This window comes from Nicotiana sylvestris, chromosome 2 (assembly GCF_000393655.2).
Source record: "Nicotiana sylvestris chromosome 2, ASM39365v2, whole genome shotgun sequence".
Lineage (NCBI taxonomy): Eukaryota > Viridiplantae > Streptophyta > Magnoliopsida > Solanales > Solanaceae > Nicotiana > Nicotiana sylvestris.
The window spans coordinates 136,746,135-136,767,512 of NC_091058.1; the positions used below are offsets into that span (position 1 = coordinate 136,746,135).

A 21,378-nucleotide genomic window follows, 5' to 3' on the forward strand; every position below is an offset into this window, starting at 1 on the left:
GTTGGCCTTCAGTATGCGGGCCGCACATTTATGAGTGCGGCCGCACTTTGGCCTCCTGCGGCCGCACAATAATAGTGCGGTCCGCACATTTTCAATCTTCCCAAAACAATGTTCTCTGATTCTCCTCTTCTGCAGACCACACAATCATGAGTGACGTCGCACTTGACATCCTAGGGCGCAAAATAATGGTATGGTCCACACTTTTCATGGCCCAAAAATGCAACTCTCTGATCTTTATCTTCTGCGGCCGCACTAGAATTGTGCGGTCCATATTTTGCATAGGAATTCTGTCAGAGGCTTCCTTATGTTCTGTGGCCGCACTCAGTATTGTGCGGTCCGCATTGTGCCCTTTTAGCCTTGTTTTGGTCCTTGTCCAAAATTACTCCTTCTTGAGTTGATTTTCATTTCTTTGGCTCATAATTCAACACTCCTGCAAGAAAGCACATTTCATTAGTTTTCGGGAATACCTTTAAGAAATTTTGAGCTAAAACGAAAGTAAATCAGTGCAAATAAGTAGTCAAAATCCCTACTTATCAGGAACCCATCATCTGGAATACAACAAAATCGACCCTATTTGTCTCTACTATCCCCATGTTCCGTAGCACCTCATGGAAACGGTCAAGATAATCTTGTGGGTCCTCAGAAGGTGCACCACTGTAGTGAACTAGGAAGAGCTTGGTAAACTTGTTTAACCTCAATAAGCCCTCAGAAGACATAGCTGATCCACTATTGGCCTGTGCCGTAACAGCCGGTTGTACTCTCCTAACTGGCTGAGCTGCCAGACTTTGATACTGGGGAACCATCTGCCCCGGGGTGTGAGTAGCAGGAGTCTGTACTCCTCCTCCAGCCTAAGAGATGGTTGGTGCTATGGGAAAAGTGCCATCCTAGGCCACACTTTCCATAAGGCCCACCAAACGGAACAAAACGTCCTGAAGCACTGGGGTGGCAATGAACCCCTCCTGGACCTGAGCTGGCCCGGCAGGAATAGTTTGGGCTAGAACCTCCTTTTTAAACTCTACCTGAGGCTCCACTACTGGTGCTGCTACTCGAGCTCTGGGATGTGCTCTGCCCCTGCCTCGGCCTCTAGCACGGCCTCGACCTCGACCTCTGCCCCTCGTAGGAGCTGCCATTGGGGGCTCTAGCTGCTGCTCAGCTGAAGATGCAGTATGTATTCTCTCCATCTGCAAGAGAACAAGAGGAGAAGAGTTCAATTAGCAATGATAGAACAAAATCGCCCGACTAAGAAGAATAAAAGTGAAATTGGTTCCTAAACTTCGTAGCCTCTGTAAGATAAGTACAAACGTCTCCGTACCGATCCTCCAAACTCTACTAAGACCGCTTGTTAATTGTAGGACCTAGGCAACCTAGTGCTTTGATACCAACTTGTCACGACCCAAAATTCCCACTTTCGGGACCATGATGGCGCCTAATATTTCCCTTGCTACGAAAGCCAACATTAGAGAACCGTTAAGTCAATTCCATTCAATTTCAATAGACAAAGTTAATTAATCTTTTAATAAGATAAAACCAGTTGAGGAATAACATAAATGCCTAAAATCTATTACAATGCGGATCTGGAGTTACAACTCACGAGCTTCTAGATTTTACTACAAAGGGTCTGAAAGAAATACAACTTTTTGAGAGAAAATAAATAGTAAAATAAGAAATATGAGGGGACTTCAAGGTCTGTAGACACCAGCAGATCTACCTCAAGTCTCCGAATAAGAAGATGCAAGCTGCTCCAACTCACAGACAGCTAGAGCCGGTACCAAAATCTGCACAAGAAGTGCAGAGTGTAGTATGAGTACAACCGACCCCATGTACTCGTAAATGTCGAGCTTAACCTCGACGAAGTAGTGACGAGGCTATGACAAGACACCTACATAATAAACCTATACAGATAACAGTATATGTGCAAAATAACAAAAAAATAAGAGCTAGACATGTAATATCGGGAAAAGGGTCATACTGAGGGGGATACAAGATAAGAGATTCACAACAAAACTGATAACCAGAACATTCAATATGCATTAAACTAGAGAAAACAATTAAACACAATAAAGGAAAGTGCAAGGCATCACCCTTTATACTTTTACTCTCAACCTCACAGTATAAATCAATAGAAACGGTACGACATCACTCTTCGTGCATTAACACTCACAATATGGCACGACATTACCCTTCGTGCATTAACACTCACAACATGGCACGACATCACCATTCGTGCATTAACTCTCATAACATGGAACGACATCACCCTTCGTGTATTAACACTCAAAATATGGAATAGCATCACCCTTCGTACATTAACACTCACAATATGGCACTGCATCACCCGTCGTGCATTAATACTCACAAACGACACGACATCACCTTTTGTGCATTAACACTCTCCCTTACCGTAAAGCAATATACAAATAACAACAGGGAGATAAAATAACAAGAATAAGCCTTACTTCAACATTTGGTTCTACAATACCACCCTCAACTTTGAAATCAATACCCAATTATCACCAAGAAAACCCGTGAACAAGATAAGAACGATCAATTTAACAATACTAGTCTAAACATGGATGACATGATCAAAGAAAGTAATAATTACAAGAAACCAAGTCCCACCCACATGCTTTAACCCGACAACAATGCATAATTACTTGTCACCTCACATATACGTTGTAACCAACATCTAAACATGTATCAAATAGATAAACAAGTCCTATTCGCTCAAGTCAAGGTTAACCACAACACTTACCTTGCTCCACAGACCAAACTTAAAGCTCAACCACGACTTGTCCTTTCAAACAAGCCTCCGTACCAATAGAATGTAGCAAATTACCAACCAAATGATTCAAATTAAACCTTAGGAACTACCCACAATTGTAAAGAATTCAATTTAGATCATTATTGAAAAAGCCAACAAAAGTCAATACCCGATTCCGTTTTGTCTAAACCCGTAATTTGGACCAAAACCCGATTACCTATTCACCCCGAGCCCGGTTATGTAATTTATTTTTGAATCCGACTTCAATTTGAGGTATAAATCCTCATTTTTCAAAATTCCCTAATTCTACCCAAAAACCCTAATTTCCACCATAAAAACATTAGATTTTAGGTTGAAATCTATGAAAAGTAGTGAAACATTGAAAGAAACTAGTTTAGAATTACTTACCAATCAATTGCAGGTGTCGCATTTGCAACCTGGGGTTCGAAATAGGTCGCAAATGCGAAGAACCTATCCCAAGTGCGATGGTTTCACGTCCCTGCTTTCATCGCATTTGCGACGAATAGTTCGCAAATGCGAACTCTGATCCTTCTGCAAATGTGACCCAGTGATCGCAAATGCGATCACTGCTTGCCCAGCCCCCACTTCGCAAATGCGAAGTTTTGTTCGCAAGTGCTAACTATGGCCTCCCCAGCTACTTTTCGCAAATACAATGAGTAAACCGCAAATGCGAAGATTGACCTCGCAATTGCGATGACTGAGGCCTGCAACAAAAACTAAAGCACACCAACAATCTTCTAAGTCCAATTTTAACTATGTAGCCTATCTGAAACTCACCCGAGCCCTCGGGGCTCTAAACCAAAAGTTTACACAAGTCTAAAAAAATCATACAAACTTGCTCGTACGATCAAATCGCCAAAATAACATCTAGAACTATGAATTGAACACCAAATCAAATGAAATTTTCAAGAAAACTTTGAAACTTCTATATTCACAATCGAACGTCCAAATCACATCAAACCAACTCCGTTTCTTGGCAAATTTAATAGAAAGGTTATAAATATAGTATTGGAACTATACCGAATTTTTGAACTAAAATACGAACCCGATATCCAAAATGTCAAACATTGATAAAACATTTCAAAATCTTTAAAACTTTAACTTTCAAGTTTCGAAAATGTCTGATGACTCGGGCCAGGGACTTCCGAATTCGATTCTGGACATACGCCTAAGTCCTAAATCACGATACAGATCCATCGGGACCATCAAAGCACAAATCCGGGTCTGTTAATCAAAATATTGACCGAAGCTAACTCAAATGGATTTCCAAGCAAAATTTTCATACTTTACAAGTTTTTAATATAAAAGCTTTCCGAAAACAAGTTTGGACTGCGCACGCAAATCGAGAAAGGATAAAATGAGGTGTTCAAAGCTTCAAACTGCATAATTGGGTTCTAAAACATAAGATGACCTTTCGGGTCATCACAAATTTTTGTTTGTGGTTTCAGTGGCTCGACATGTAGTTTAACTTTGTGATTAGCTGAATAATTGCTCTTTTAATAATATAGAACAATCGTTTAGTTAGTATGATTGATTTGTATTGATTTAGTTCAAATCGTTAGGCTTGAATCACTTATTGGATTGTCGTTTCGAGTTTGTCTTTCCTACGTTGTAATGTTTTAGTTTGAGTTAGTAGTTTGTGTGTTTAAAGATTTGGTGTCTAATTAACTAGATTGAGATTGAAGTAGTTGTTTAGTATAGGTAGTTATATGTTTTAGTGTTGTTGATTCCTACTAGTTGACTCTTAACCAATCTTGTTCGAATTATTTGTTGTTTGAACTAGAATGAATGGTTTCTCTTTGTGGACTAGTTAGTTTTGAATTTAATTTGAGGGATTAAGAGGAAAGGGAAAGAAAGAGAGGGTATTTGAATGTAGGGCCTTTGTTTGGTCGCTTTTACTATTGTCACGACCCAATCCCTGAACCCGGTCGTGATGGCGCCTCTCGTGAAGACAAGGCCAGCCAGACCAAAACGGAACACCTCTTTTAAATAGTTAATCATCATAAATAGTAATAACATATAATATAATACTCATAAATTGCGGAATTTTAACGTTAACAACAGCAGGAACCATCCCGACACAGCCCAAATCGGGGTGTCACAAGTCATAAGCTACTATAAAATCTGTTATAAGTCTACAAAGTACGGAATCCGATACAACAGTCTGAAGAAAACATAAATGATAGAGGATAAGGGAGACAAGGGGATGCGGACGTCAATAGCTACCTCGGAACTCCAAATCACCACCTAGCCTGGATAAAATCAACGCTCAGGTGCGGACTCTGCTATGCCTGAATCTGCACACACGGTGTAGGGAGTAATGTGAGTACTCAGACTCAGTGAGTAATAACTATAAATAATGGCTGAAAGTATGAAAACATGTAAAGGCACAAAGCAATTCCATGTCAAGCAGTAAAAATCACTTAAAGCAGTAAATCAGTGAAGAAATCAAATGGTATTCCTTTTAAAACAAGTAAAACCGGTAATCTAAGAGGTAAATAACAAGTAGAAATCCGCCCCTCGAGCACAGTATCAATCGCTCAGCATAGTATCAGCCCGTCGGGCTCACTCTCAGTACAGTATCAGCCCCTCGGGCTCAGTATCAATCACACAGAACAGTGTCAGCCCCTCGGGCTCACTCTCAAAATAGTATCAGCCCCTCGGGCTACCTCAAAATCACTTATATCAGCCCCTTGGGCATAGCATCAATCACTCAGGACAATGGGTACCCGCGCTCACTGTGGGTGTACAGACTTCGGAGGGGCCCCTTACGGCCTAAGGGCTATATCAAGCCATCTTGTGGCATCATCACTCAACACTCAGCCTCATATCACTCAAGCCACCTCGTGGCATATAAGGTATCTCAGGCCCTCGACCTCATATCACTTAGCATATCCTCACATATGGCCCTCGACCTCACTCAGTCCAAAAATCATCACAAGCCCCTTGGGCATTAGTAAAGCAGTAGTTCTCAGCCTAAAACATGATGTAGAAATATTATTTAAGTTTCAAATCTGAGTAAAAGTGGCTGAGTTTGTAAAACAGTAGATATCAACAGGACAGAGTTCAAATAATAAGTCAAGCAGTGAGGAAACAGTGATAAAAATCCCCGAAGGGTTCAAATAGTTGGCATGAAGCCCAAATATGGCAATCAACCCAAATCATGATGATAACAAATGAATTTCAGTCAAATATTCGGTAAAATCATCAATCGGGATGGACCAAGTCACAATCATCAGTAGTGAAAGACCCCACGCTCATCATCCAACGTGTATCTTGCCTCAATATAGCACTACGATGTGCAATCCGGGGTTTCAAACCCTCAGGACATCATTTACAACCATTACTCACCTCAAGCAGGCCGAAATCCTAGCTCGCTATTCCCTTGCCTCGCAAATCAACCTCCTCGAGCGTCGAATTTAATCAAAACCACAAGTAATACGTTACAGTAGGATAAGGGAATACAACCCAATCGAAAAGACTCGAAAAATATCGAAAATCATGAAGTTGGCAAAACCTGAGTCCCGGTCCCACTTCTAGAAAAATCATAAAATTGACATCACCGGATTCCTTATCTCGCCACGAGTCTATACATATCAAATTTACCGAAATCCGAGCTCAAATGCTCTCTCAAACCCCCAAATTTCTATTTCAAAAGTCAAGCCCTAATCCTTCCCTTTTTAATCAAATTTCCATGAATTTAGATGTTGAATCTACAATTAAATGACGTTTCTTGGCCATAGGACTCACCTCCAATCGATTCCCAGTCAAAACCCTCTTTAATACTCGTCAAAAGCTCCCAAGGTTACTCAACAATGGAGGAAATGGGACTTGGTTCGCGGGTGAAATGTTTATTAAAACCCTTCTGTTAGCCCAGATTTTACTCTATGCGATCGCATCCAAGCCTCTACGATCGCATAGCTCAACTTTCCCAGGCCTCCAAAATGTCATATGCGAACGCGACCCCTTAACTGTGGTCGCACTGCTTCACCAATCAAACCTACGCGATCACATACACTACTCCGCGATCGCATTGAGCAAAGTACCCCTCAGAACCTCAGGTCCATTTAACGCTACGCGATCGCATTACTCCTCATGCGATCGCAATGAACAACCTCCTCAACCTATGCGATCGCATACCCTATTTCGCGATCGCATTGAGCAATCAGAACGGCCTTCCCCAAACCTTCTATGCGATCGCAATTACACTACTGCGATTGCAGAGAACAAAAATGTTCTGCAACACTCAGCTGAAATCTGCAACTTCAAAAACCAAGATTAGTCCGATTGACCATCCGAAATCACCTCGAGGCCCTCGGGACCTCAACCAAAAGTGCCAACCCATCCTAAAACATCATTAAAACTTTTTCCAATCATCAAAACACCACAAACAACCCCAAAACCATCAAATTACATCGGATTCAAGCCTAAATTTCTTAAAAACTTCTGAAATACGCATTTTATAAAAAACCCAAACAAAACACCTCCGAATGATCTGAAATTTTGCACACACATCCAAAATCACCTAGCGAAGCTACTATAACTCTCGGAATTCCATTCCGACTCCCGGATCAAAATCTCATCTATCAACCGGAAATCGCCAAAATACTAACTTCACCAATTCAAGCCTAAATCTTCTCTACAACTCCAAAACCCATCCCGATCGCACTCCTATGTCACAAATCACCTCCCGAAGCTAACCGAACCATCGGAACTCACTTCCGAGCCTTCTAACACATAAGTCAACACACTGTTGACTTTTCCAACTTAAGCCTTCTTAAAAGAGAGTAAGTGTCTCATTTCTTACCAAATCCTCTCTGAACTCGAACTAATCAACTCGATCACATAAAACACGGATAACGAAACCTAAAGAAGCTGAAATGGGGGAAACGGAGCGGTAACTCATGAGATGACTGGCCGGGTCATCACATCCTCCCCAACTCAAACAAACGTTCGTCCTCGAACGAGTCAAGAAACATACCTGAAGCCTCAAACAGATGAGGATATCTGCTCTGTATCTCCCGCTCGGTCTCCCAGGTAGCCTTCTCCACGGGCCGACTTCTCCACTGTACTTTCACTGAAGTTATATCCTTTGACCTCAACTTCCGAACCTGGCGACCCAAAATAGCTACTGGCTCTACATCAAAGGTCAAATCATCATCCAACTGAACCGTGTTGAAGTTCAAAACATGAGACGGATGCCCAATATATTTCTGGAGCATAGAAACATGAAATACTGGATGTACACTCGACAGGCTGGGTGGCAAATCAAGCTCATAAGCCACCTCCCAAATCCTCCGAAGCACCTCAAAAGGCCCAATGAACCGCGGACTCAACTTGCCCTTCTTCCCAAACCTCATAACACCCTTCATGGGAGAAACCTTCAGCAAAACCTTCTCACCAACCATATAGGACACATCTCAAACCTTCCGGTCTTCATAACTCTTCTGACGCGATTGCACTATATGAAGCCTCTCCTGAATCACCTTCATATTCTCTAAAGGCATCCTGAACCAAATCTGTCCCCAATAGTCTTGCCTCGCTGGGCTCGAACCAACCAACCGGAGATCTACACCGCTTCCCGTACAAAGCCTCACATAGAGCCATCTGAATAATCGACTGGTAGCTGTTATTGTAAGCAAACTCTGCAAGTAGTAGAAACTCATCCCATGAACCTCCAAAGTCAATAACACAAGCACGCAACATGTCCTCCAATATCTGAATCGTACACTCGGACTGTCCGTCCGTCTGAGGATGAAAAGTTGTGCTCAACTCTACCTGAGTACCCAACCCTCTCTGCACGACTCTCCAAAACTACAAAGTAAACTGAGTACCTCTATCTGAGATGATGGAGACCGGAACACCATGCAGCCGAATAATCTCCTAGATATAAATCCCTGCCAACCGCTCTGAAAAATAGGTACTACACACAGGGATGAAGTGCGCAGACTTGGTCAGCCGATCCACAATCACCCAAATAGCATTGAACTTCTTCAAAGTCCGAGGAAGATCACTCACAAAATCCATGGTGACTCTCTCCCACTTCCACTCGGGAATAACCATCTGTTGAAGCAAGCCACCCGGTCTATGATGCTCATATTTCACCTGCTGACAATTGAGACACCGAGCTACAAATCCCACGATATCTTTCTTCATTCTTCTCCACCAGTAGTGCTGCCTCAAATCCTGATACATCTTCGCGACACCCGGATGGATAGAATACCGCGAGCTATGGGCCTCTTCCAGAATCAACTCTCTAAGCCCATCCACATTAAGCACACAAATCTGGCCATGCATCCTCATCACACCATCATCACCGATGGTCACATCTCTAGCATCACCATGCTGAACTCTGTCCTTAAGGACAAGCAAATGCGGATCGTCATACTGACGCTCTTTGATGCGATCATATAAGGAAGACCGAGAAACCACACAAGCCAACACCCGACTGGGCTCCGAAATATCCAATCTCACAAACAGATTGGTCAAGGCCTGAACATCAACTACAAGGGGTCTCTCCCCAACTGGAATATATGCCAAACTCCCCATACTCACTGCCTTTTGGCTTAATGCATCGGCCACCACGTTGGCCTTTCCCGGATGGTATAGAATAGTGATATCATAATCCTTAAGAAACTCCAACCATCTCCGCTGCCTCAAATTAAGATCTTTTTGCTTGAACAAATGCTGAAGACTGCGATGATAAGTGAACACCTCACAAGATACGCCATACAAGTAATGCCTCCAAATCTTCAATGCATGAACTATGGCAGCCAACTCCAAATCATGAACGGGGTAGTTCTTCTCATGGGGCTTCAACTGACGAGAAGCATAAGCAATAACTCTACCCTCCTGCATCAACACACAACCAATCCCAACTCTCGAAGAATCACAATACACAGTATATGAACCTGAAGCTGATGGCAAAACCAACACTGGAACTATGGTTAAAGCTGTCTTGAGCTTCTGAAAGCTCTCCTCACACTTATCCGACCATACAAATGGAGCACCCTTCTGAGTCAACTTGGTCAAGGGCGATGCAATGGATGAAAATCCCTAAGCAAACCGGCGATAATAGCCTGCCAACCCAAGAAAACTACAAATCTCTGTGGTTGAGGACGGTCTGGGCCAACTCTAAACCGCCTCTATCTTCTTTGGGTCAACCTGAATACCCTCGCTGGACACCACGTGTCCCAAGAAAGTCACTGAACTGATCCAAAACTCACACTTAGAGATTTTTGCATAAAGCTTCTCCTCCCTCAATCTCTGCAACACAACACTCAAATGCTCCGCGTGCTCCTCCTGACTACGCGAGTATACCAGAATATCATCAATGAATACTATAACAAACGAATCAAGATAAGGCCGGAACACGCTGTTCATCAAATGCATGAATGTTGCTGGGGCATTGGTCAGCCCAAAGGACATAACAAGAAACTCGTAATGACCATATCTGGTCCTGAAAGCAGTCTTAAGAATATCTGAATCCCTGATCTTTAACTGGTGATAACCCGAACGGAGATCAATCTTGGAGAATACCCTCGCTCCCTGAAGCTGATCAAATAAATAATCAATGCGAGGCAAAGGATACTAGTTCTTAATTGTTACTTTGTTTAATTGCCTATAATCAATGCACATTCTCATCGTGCCATCCTTCTTCTTCACAAATTAAACCGGTGCACCCCAAGGAGACACACTAGGCCGGATGAACCCCTTATCTAGGAGTTCCTAAAGTTGTTCTTTCAATTCTTTCAACTCTACCGGTGCCATACGGTATGGTGGAATAGAAATGGGCTGAGTACCCGGCACCAGGTTAATACCAAAATCAATGTCCCTATCCTGTGGCATGCCCGACAGGTCTGCGGGAAACACATTGGGAAAATCCCTCACAACTGGGACAGAATCGATACTAGGAATCTCAGATCCTACATCCCTTACAGATGCTAGATATGAAAGGCAACCATTCCCCACCATACGCTGGGCCTTCAAGAAAGAGATCACTCTACTAAGGATATAATCAGTCACACCATGCCACTCGATCCGCGGTACACCCGGCATAGCCAAAGTGACTGTCTTAGCATGAGAGTCTAGAATAGCACAACATGGAGATAGACAATCCATGCGCAAAATGACATCAAAATCCACCATGCTCAATAGCAATAGATACACTCGGGTCTCCAGACCCCCAATAGTTACCACACATGACCGGTACACACGGTCTACAACAACAATATCGCCCACTGGGGTAGATACATGAACAGGTAAAGCAAGAAACTCATGGGGCGTACCCAAATAATGAGAAAATTATGATGACACATAAGAAAAGGTAGAACCGGGATCAACTAATACAAAGGCATCTCTGTGGCAGATTGAAACAAGACCTGTAATGACAGCATCCGAAGCAACAGCGTCGGGTCTGCCCGGGAGTGCATAGAAACGGGACTGACCATCCCCTGATCGACCTCCCCCTCTGTGGAAACCCTTAGCTGCCTGACCTCCACCCCTAGCTGGCTGGGCAGGTGGTGAAGTAACTGGAGCAAAAGTCGAGGGCTGACCCCTCTACAGGGACAAACTATCAACACGGCGAGGACACTGCCTCCACACATGTCCAAACTTTCCACACTTAAAACAACTCCCAGGTGCTGGAGAAGGGGACCAAAGGGAACCCCTCACATCGAAGTGACCAACTAATGCACTAGGCATAGAAGAACCCTGAGCTGACGGGGCACGAGATGAACTCTAGTCTGGAAGGGCACTGAGTGATGGCTGGCCCCGCTGAGATCCATGATGACCATGACCTAAAGATGTCGCGCGATACTCTAGGCGGGCTGACTGAGCATGCCTGAAAGAACGGCCCCTACCATGCTAAGACTGGCCCCTCAAAGAAGCACCACTATAACTGCCAGATCCTCGAGGCCTCTTGGCCTCCCTCTCCTCTTGATCCTGACGGTGAACCGTCTCAATCTCACAAGCGATATCGACCACCTCCTCAAACGTAGAACCCAACACCCTCTCTCTGGTCATAAGAATATGGAGGTTATAGTTAAGGCCATCAACAAATCTCCTGATCTTCTCATGATCTGTCGAAACCATCCAAATGGCATGACGAGCCAACTCAGAAAACCTCGACTCATACTGTGACACAGTCATATCCCCCTATCACAACCACTCGAACTGTCTACGCAACTCCTCTATATGGGACTACGGCACATACTTCTCCAAGAAGAGAGTGGAGAACTGCTTCCAAGTAAGGGGTGCTGCTCCAACCGGCCTACGCCTCTCATCGCCTCCCACCATGTGAAGGCAGCCCCAGTAAACTGAAAGGTGTTAAATGCCACACCACTAGTCTCAAGAATCCCTGTTGTACGGAGCATCCGCTGACACTTATCAAGAAAACCCTGGGCATCCTCGCCCTCGGCACCACTAAATGACGGAGGCTGGAGTCTACCAAACTCCTGAGATGGTGCAACCGGCTGAGCTGGAGGTGCCCCTAGTGTTTGTAGTCCCTGCACTACCTGCTCAGGTGTGCGAGCAGCGGGGGTCTGATTGCCTCCCCCGGCCTATGAAGTAGCTATTGCTATAGTGGTTGAAACTGCCTGAGTCAGGCCACTGCAAATTGATAAGATCTGTGCCAAGGCCTCTTGATGACCCGGAACCACGATGGGCACAACTGGTGCCTGAACTGGTGCTGCTAGAGCATCCATAGTGGGAGCCTGATCCGGAGCCGAGGCAGCTGGTGGGTCAACAGGTGCTGGTAATAACTGTGATTTCTACATGTTTTATACCCATTAATACCTAAGCTTTGTGCATTAACTGCCATAAATTAGTCCCAAAATGCTTACAAGTTGCGCCTTGATTGCAGGTTTGAGCGACAAGATGACAAATACCAAAGATCGGCTCAAAAAAGAGTGAAATCTTCTAAGTGTCAAAAGACAACTGAAGTGGGGAACAAAATGACCTGTGCGGTCCGCACTGATTTGTCACGAGGCCGCATAGGAGAGTTCAGAGGCTGGGTAATTTCTAGGTCAACCTGCGCGGTCTGCACTGCTTTCCCACGCGGCCGCGCAGGATAGTTCAGAGACCATGCAATTTCAAGTCAAGATGCGCGGTCCGCGCTCCTTTCCACGCGGTCCGCACCCAAGAGTGTCAGAAACTCGGTCATTCAAGGCAAAAGCCCATGCGGCCGCACACCTAATCAGTGCAGTCTGCGTGGAAACGCCCTATGCGGCCGCGCATCGCATTTGCGCGGTCCGCGTCCCCAAGTGTCAGAAGCAAGATATGAAGACCAAACCCCTATGCGGCCGCACGTCAAATGTGCGCGGTCCGCGCCAGACCCTCAGGGGTATTTTTGTCCGGTTTTTCCTGTGTAGTATAAATAGAACATTTTACTTTTTAGGTGCAGTTTTTCAGTTTTGGTTTTTATCAGATAGCAGCTGAACTCGAGACTTCATGGTTTTAGCCTATTTTGGGCAATTTGTTCTAGTATTAACGTGGATTTGAGTAGATTAGCATTGTAGTTAATTATTATATCAATTTCATCTACTATTTCTTCAATTTCTGTTTCTATTATAGCTAGCTAAACCCATTAGCTAGGGTTGTGGCTCAACCCTAGTGTGGGTAATTAATGGGTGTGATTGTTTAGTGCATGAATGATGTTGGGTATTTTTATTTGGATTAATCTTATGTTTTCATTAAGATTTGGTGGTTGCAAATACAAAGTCTAGCTTAGTGAGTCTTGTCTCTTCTTGAGAAAGAGAGTCTATGACCCCAAGATTAATTCCAACAAGGAATTGGGATGGACCTATGAGAATGGTAGTCCCAATTAATGGGTTAAACCTCGAGAGAGTAATTACCCAACTTGAACCATAAGTTGCTTGGGAAAATTGGCCTACCCAATTGGTCTCGAGAGAGTCAATTCGGCAAAATCACTCTCTCTACCGAGAGGTGTGAGAGTGGGTGCAAAAGTGCAACGGTGCATATGTCCCATATTCATCATTCTTGCATTAGGAATATCTACCCGTTAGTTGACCACCTAGGTACATGCCACGACCCTAGTGCCTTTCTCTATATTGCATAAAACTTAGAATTTATATATTAGCCTAACTTAGCTTTAAACTTGTAGTTGATAAATTGTAGTTGATAATCAAAAGAAAACTAAAAATGTTAGAAGATCAATTAGGAGCTAAAACATAGTCCTAGACCATACAAACACTCAACTCCAAATTGAAGCTCCATGTGGAAAATTGACCCTGATACCGCTATTGGGTAAAAGTATTAGCGCCCACTCTTCCTTAGGTTGAGTCCGCTGCGATCACTTTTTGGCGCCGTTGTCGGGGAGCATTACGGTGTTGACTATTTGTGTAGCTAGTATTGTGTTTTGCTTCTCTTTCATTCTTATTTACTAACTTTGTTTGTGTCGATCAATTAGGCATAATGTCTCTTAATGCAAATGACCCTATCGGCAATGTGATAGCGGGAGAGGCCGACATGTCAATATAAATGCAAATGAGAACAACAACATTCCAGACCCTCCTCCGGCACCGCCGAGAGTGGCTCCCAGAGTTCTACCAAATCAAGGATACGCCAGTGCTATTGTTCCTCCCCGAATCCGGGTGGGGAACTTTCAAATCACAAATGTTATGCTGACATTGCTCGAACGAAGAAGTTATTTCATGGGTGCCTCCGATCAAAATTCCTACAAGCACTTGAAGGGGTTCGTGGATACATGTTGGGGTAGCAAGCAGACAAATGTGTTCGAGGATGCGTTGAGATTGAGGCTTTTCCCGTTTTCTCTTTGGGGTAAAGCATTGGATTTGTTAGAAAGGCTCCCCAATCATTCTATTACAACATGGGATGAATTGGCAGACAAATTTATTGCCAAGTTCTTCTCTCCAAGTCATATGGCAGCTCTTCGGGATGAAATTCTAGCTTTCAAGCAAGAGCCAACGGAACCTTTGCATGAGATATGGGAAAGATATAGAACAATGGTGAAAGAGTGCCCTAATAACGACATGACCGAGGCTATGATTCAACAAACCTTTTATCGGGGCATCAACACCACAAATCAATGCATTGTGAACCAATTGGCCGGAGGGAACTTTATGAAACTTTCTTACCAAGAGGTATGTGATGTACTTGATGAAATGGTCGACACCTCTTCGGCATGGCAAAGCCGAGCAAACGTGCCCCAAGGTGACCCCACGGTCATCTATTTGCACAAGGAATTGCACGATCATGGCCAAGCTATAGCCGAGCTTACAACAACTATGAATCAATTGGAAAAGGCGCAATTGCAACAAGTCCAAAACCCGCGCCAAGTCAACGCAATGGAAGGTGTTTCTATGTTGAAAAGGAGGCAAAGAGGGCAACAACCTCAAGGTAATTGTGAACAATATGACAACAATAATGATGGCGGTGGTTATTCAAATGAGTGCTATGAGGATCAAAGCGAAGAGGTCCAATATGTCAACAACTATCAAGGGAATAGAGGTAACTCCTCAAACCAACAATGGCGTCCTCAAGGTAATTGGGGAAATCAACAACAAGGCGGAGGTAATTGGAATAACAACAACCAAAACATCAATTGGGGTAATCAAGGAAACCAAGGAAATTGGCATGGTAATAACAATAATTGGGGAAACAACAACAATCAAGGAGGGTGGAACAATGGCGGGAACCAAGGCAACCGGGGGCAAGATTTTCAAAGGGGCCCCATGTACCAACAACCGAACAATCCAACCCCCTTTCCTTCTCAAGGTCCGAGTTCGTCCGGAAGAGATATGGGGAGAATTGGAAGCATGTTCGAGCAGATGATGAAAAAGAACCAAGATTCCGAGGCCCAATTAGCTTCGCATAACAGATCTATCCGTAACATGGAAGTGCAATTAGGCCAAATCTCTCAGTCTTTAAATACTCGCCCAAAGGGTGCTCTACCAAGTGATACGGTAGTAAACCCCAAGGATGGGCACAATAATCATGTGATGGAAGTGACAACGCAAAGTGGAAGAGGCGGTGATGTGCATGCCTCACGAGGAAACCAAGTTACGGTAGATGAAGATGAGTTACGAAATGATGAGATCCCGTTGGTAGTTGAGGATGTTATTGATCAAAGTGCAAGTGATGATGTGATAATTGAAATTGATGAGGGTGAGGAGGAGACTCAAGAGGCCGTGAACCCGTCTAGGGAACACGTCATTGATATGCCCGAACCGGTAGAGCCAAAAGCCAAGGCACCCTTGCCTAGACCTCCTCCGCCATATCCTCAAAGGTTGGCCAAGCAAAAGGGTGACAACCAATTTAAGAAATTCATTGAAATGATGAAGAGTTTGACTACCAACGTGCCTTTGGTGGAGGCACTCGAGCAAACGCCAGGATACGCAAAGTTCATGAAAGATTTGGTTACAAAAAAGAGATCAATGGAGTGTGAGACAATCAAGATAACCCATCAAGTGAGCGCAATTGTGCATTCTATGTCTCCGAAACTTGAGGATCCCGGAGCATTCACAATACCATGTACCATTGGAAGTGCCGATTTTGCAAAAGCCCTATGTGACTTGAGGGCAAGTATCAATCTCATGCAATATTCGGTCTTCAAAACCTTGGGTGTCAGACAACCTCGTCCAACTTCTATGAGGCTTCAAATGGCGGACCGGTCAATGAAGCGGCCTTTGGGGATTATTGATGATGTCCTTGTTTGTGTTGATAAGTTCATATTGTCGGCCGATTTGGTGATCTTGGATTGCGAAGTGGATTTCGAGGTGCCTATCATTCTTGGAAGGCCATTCCTAGCTACGGGGAAGGCCTTGGTTGATGTGGAAGCGGGAGAATTGACCTTCCGTGTTGGAGATGAAAAGGTGGTGTTCCACGTATGCAATTCAATGAGGCAACCGGATAGCACCGAGGTATGTTCGTTTGTTGACATTGTCACGGCGGTGATAGTGGATGACAAGAGCGCAATGGAAAATGTTGAGGACCCACTTGAGGCCGTGCTATTGAACATGGATGTTGATGATGATGCTATAAGGGTGGAGTGTGTGAACGAATTACATGGCATGGGCTCATATTCTTATGAACTGAGAGAAGTTATCTCTTGATCTTGAAAATCGCAAAACTCCACCCACCAAGACATCTATTGAGGAGACACCGGTGTTGGAGTTGAAACCACTTCTTCCTCACCTCATGTATGAATTTCTTGGTCCTAATTTCACTTTACCGGTTATTCTTTCTTCTTGCTTGACTAACGTGCAGGTTGACGCCACTTTGGCGGTTCTTCAAAAGCGCAAGCGGGCGATTGGATGGACGTTGGCGGATATTCGGGGTATTAGCCCCGCGTTTTGCATGCACAAGATAATATTGGAGGATGATGCTAGGCCGTCTCTTGAACATCAAAGAGGACTCAATGAGGCCATGCAAGAGGTGGTCAAAAAGGATGTCATCAAGTGGCTTGACGCCGGTGTGGTGTATCCAATTTCTGACAATTCGTGGACTTCTCCGGTACAATGTGTGTCGAAGAAGGGAAGAATGATGGTGGTGACCAATGACAACAATGAACTTATTCCGACTCGTACTGTGACGGGTTGGAGGGTATGCATAGACTACCGGAAGTTGAACAAGGTGACTAGAAAGGATCATTTCCCATTGCCGTTCTTGGACCATATGCTTGATTGTCTTGCGGGCTGGGCTTTCTATTATTTTCTGGATGGGTATTCAGGCTATAACCAAATTCTCATTGCCCCGAAGACCAAGAAAAGACAACCTTCACATGTCCTTATGGCACATTCGTCTTCTCTCGAATGCCATTTGGATTTTATGTAATGCACCGGCGACCTTCCAACGATGTATGATGGCAATCTTCACTGACATGGTGAAGGACATATTGGAGGTCTTCATGGATGATTTTAGTGTGGTTGGGGACTCATTTGGTGAATGCTTGCAAAACTTGGATCGTGTGTTGGCCCGATGCGAAGACACAAACTTGGTTCTCAATTGGGAGAAATGCCATTTTATGTAGAAGAAGGAATTGTGTTGGGTCACAAAATTTCAAAAAGAGGGATTGAGGTTGGTAAGGCAAAAATTGAGGTTATCTCAAGGCTCCCTCCCCTTACTTCTGTCAAAGGGGTGAGGAATTTTCTTGGACACGTGGGTTTTTACCGAAGATTCATCAAAGACTTTTCTAAGGTAGTTAACCCGTTGTGTAAATTACTAGAGAAATATGCCAAATATGTGTTCGATGAGAGATGTATGGAGGCTTTCGAGCTTCTAAAGCAAAAGTTGACGACTACCCCCATCATTACCGCACCAAATTGGAGCTTGCCACTTGAGCTCATGTGCGATGCTAGTGATGTTGCGGTGGGGCTGGTCTTGGGCGAAAGAATCAACAAAATGTTCCATCTGGTGTACTACTCAAGTAAGACAATGAATGAATCTCAAAGGAACTACACGGTCACCGAAAAGGAATTGCTTGTTATTGTTTTTGCTATGGAGAAGTTTTGCCCATACCTTATGGGAACAAAAGTGATTATTCATACCGATCATGCCGCCCTTAGGTACTTGATGATGAAGAAAGATTCAAAAGCGAGGTTAATGAGATGGGTGCTTCTTCTTCAAGAATTTGATTTGGAGATTGTTGATAAAAAGGGTAATGAAAATCAAGTGGCGGACCACTTGTCTTTATTGGAGGAGGAAGGGAGGCCTTTGGACGGCCTTGAGATAAATGATGCTTTTCCGGATGAACAACTCCTCTCGGTTTCAATGCTAAACATGCCATGGTTTGCCTACATTGCCAATTATCTTATTACTGGTGTGGTTCCGTATGAGCTCTCTTCTAACCAAAGGAAGAAGCTCAAGCGGGATTGTTTGGACTACTATTGGGATGAGCCATATCTTTTCAAAATTTGCACCGATGGTGTAATTCGCCGGTGTGTTCCCGAAGAAAAGCAATTGAGTATTGTGGAAGATTGTCACTCTTTGCCATATGGTGGCCATCATGGCGGGACAAGAACAACGTCTAAAGTGTTGAGTTGTGGTTTCTATTGGCCTTCTTTGTTCAAGGATGCCGGTGACTTTGTGAAAATATGTGATGAATGCCAACGTGCCGGAGGAATTTCGAAGAAATATGAGATGCCCCTTAACACGATTCTAGAGGTTGACATTTTTGATGTTTGGGGGATAGACTTTATGGGACCATTCCTAAGTTCTTGTGGCAACACCTACATCTTGGTAGCGGTTGATTATGTGTTGAAATGGGTTGAGGCCATAGCTTTTCCAAATAATGATGCTCGAAGTGTGGTGGCGTTCTTGAAAAGGAGTATCTTCACGAGGTTTGGCACTCCACGTGCTATCATTAGTGACGGGGGTTCTCATTTTTGCAACCGGGCTTTTGACTCGTTGCTAGCCAAGTATGGGGTAAATCACTAGGTGACCACTCCTTATCATCCTCAAGTGAGTGGCCAAGTTGAGGTGTCAAACCGTGAAATCAAGAGTATTTTATCCAAGACTGTCAATGCAAATATGACCGACTGGTCGAAGAAATTGGATGATGCTCTTTGGGCTTATCGTACAGCTTTCAAGACTCTGATTGGTATGTCGCCGTATCGGTTGGTGTTTGGGAAGGATTGTCATCTTCTAGTAGAATTGGAACATAAGGCTATGTGGGCCCTGAAAAAGTTGAACTTATAATGGGATGTCGCTGCAAATCTCCGAGTTGAGAAATTGAATGAACTTGATGAGTTTAGGTTTCATGCTTACTCAAGCTCGTCCTTGTATAAGGACAAGATGAAGTACCTTCACGACAAGTATGCCCGAGGGAAGGAATTCAAAGTTGGTGACATGGTTCTTCTTTTCAACTCCCGGTTGAGGTTATTTCCGGGCAAGCTGAAGTCTAAGTGGAGCGGCCCATTTGAAGTGGTTGGTGTAACTCTTTTTGGTGCCATTGATCTCAAAAATAAGAATGGTGAAGTTTTCCGGGTCAATGGGCATCGTGTCAAGCACTATTTGGGCAAGATTGATGACAGCCACGTGGTGGCACTCATTCATTTGAAATGACTGTGATGGTAACATGCGTCGTGCCGCGACGTTAAATCAGGCGCTTCTTGGGAGGCAACCCATGTCTTTTTCTTTTTCTTTGTTTTTCTGTTGTAGAGTACGATTTTTGAGCTGATAGTTTGTGAAGTGTTGCAGGGATAATGTTGAACCAGTGCAGGGCAAAAGTGCAAAATAGTCAGTCTCTGAATATTGCCTACGAGGCCGCGCAGTAAAACAGTGCGGTCCGCGTAGGTTTGAGCAGCTGAAGGGTTAAGACCCAGAAGACCCAGCGCGGCCGTGTGACATTTCTGTGCGGTCCGCGCTGGAGGACCCAAAATTACATGCTCTCTGACAAAGTTCCCACGCGGCCATGCACCAAAGCAGTGTCGTCCGCGCTGGGATGGCTGAAAGTATCAAGTCTCTGAAGACTTCCACGCGGCCGCGCACCAAAATAGTGCGGTCCGCGTGGATTGAACAGCTAATGTGTAGGATGTAAAATCCAGTGCGGTCCGCGTCCCTTTTTGTGCGGCCGCGCTGGTAGGTACGTACTGGGTCCCAGGGCTTTTCTATAAATAGAGGCCTTGGGCCTCATTTTAACCTTTTCGCCAAATTTACACCTGAACTATTATTTTCACTGTTCATCAAGACTAATTGTGCACATAGTTGAAATCTCATTAATCCCTGGTAACAACTCTCATTCATTTCAATCATAGTCTAATTTTTGTTTTGTTTAAATGCTTTTTACTAGTGTAACTTCTTACTTTCGTCTTTTTCTTCTTAGTTTAACTGTTAGCTTAGATTTTTGTGTTTTTTGTTTAATCATGGGCATGGAATCTTGTTAAATAACTGAGTAGGGACACTTAGGACCCACAAAGGTGAACAAAAAATGGATTTAATTGAACAAACACCCGGCTCAGTTAAATTAGCCCTACACGACCGTGCAGCATTTGTGCGCGGTCCGCGTGACTCTGGTTAAGAGATGATGAACCTCTCTACGTGGTCCGCATGCCATTTGTGTGCGGTCCGTGTGAGCCCAGCGCGGCCGCGATCCAAAACAGTGTGGACCGCGTGTGAAGAGTTCAGAGATGTCAACATTTGGGTATTTCACCTACGCGGACCGCGTACCATTTCTGTGCAGTCTGCGCTGAACCAACGCGGCAGCGTGCCATTTCTGTACGGTCCGCATCGGTTTATTCAGAAAGGTATGTATGGGTGTCAGTATATTGCACGGACCGCGTGCCTTTTGGTGCGGTCCATGCCCCTCTGTCTGTGTCACTGTGTCTGCATTCTTTGCATTCAACTTAATAGTCTACTTCACCTTATGTGCTTCTACTAACAATGTTAGACATGTATTCCTTGCAGACAATGGTTCAAAAACGAGCAGGCAAAGAAAAACAACCCGGGAGAGGTGGTTCCTCCCGAGGGAGGAAAAGCAAGAGGATTGTGAAACTCACTCCAAAAACCAGGGAATTGATAAAGAAAACCCGAAAGATAATCCGGGAAGCTGATAGAGCTGCATCTCATACCACGGGAGTGAGTATGCACCTTCACGGAGCATTACCTCAGAGTCTACC

General features: G+C 44.2%; 1 protein-coding gene across 1 annotated transcript; it reads left to right on the plus strand.

The window, feature by feature from the left end:
* Nucleotides 1-15,654: 15,654 nt before the first annotated feature.
* On the plus strand, nt 15,655-16,875 carry LOC138885651 (uncharacterized). The gene is made up of 2 exons (XM_070166624.1): nt 15,655-15,972; nt 16,219-16,875. Exons 1-2 carry the CDS (start codon nt 15,655-15,657, stop codon nt 16,873-16,875), a joined length of 975 nt encoding a protein of 324 aa, XP_070022725.1.
* Nucleotides 16,876-21,378: the final 4,503 nt, after the last annotated feature.

Excerpts from the sequence above, each read along its gene's own strand:
- LOC138885651 (XM_070166624.1), top strand. The coding sequence starts at position 15,655 with ATGGAAGTGCAATTAGGCCAAATCTCTCAGTCTTTAAATACTCGCCCA. Across the intron at positions 15,973-16,218 it reads TGAACCCGTCTAGGGAACAC|ATAACCCATCAAGTGAGCGC; the intron begins GTCATTGATATG and ends GAGACAATCAAG.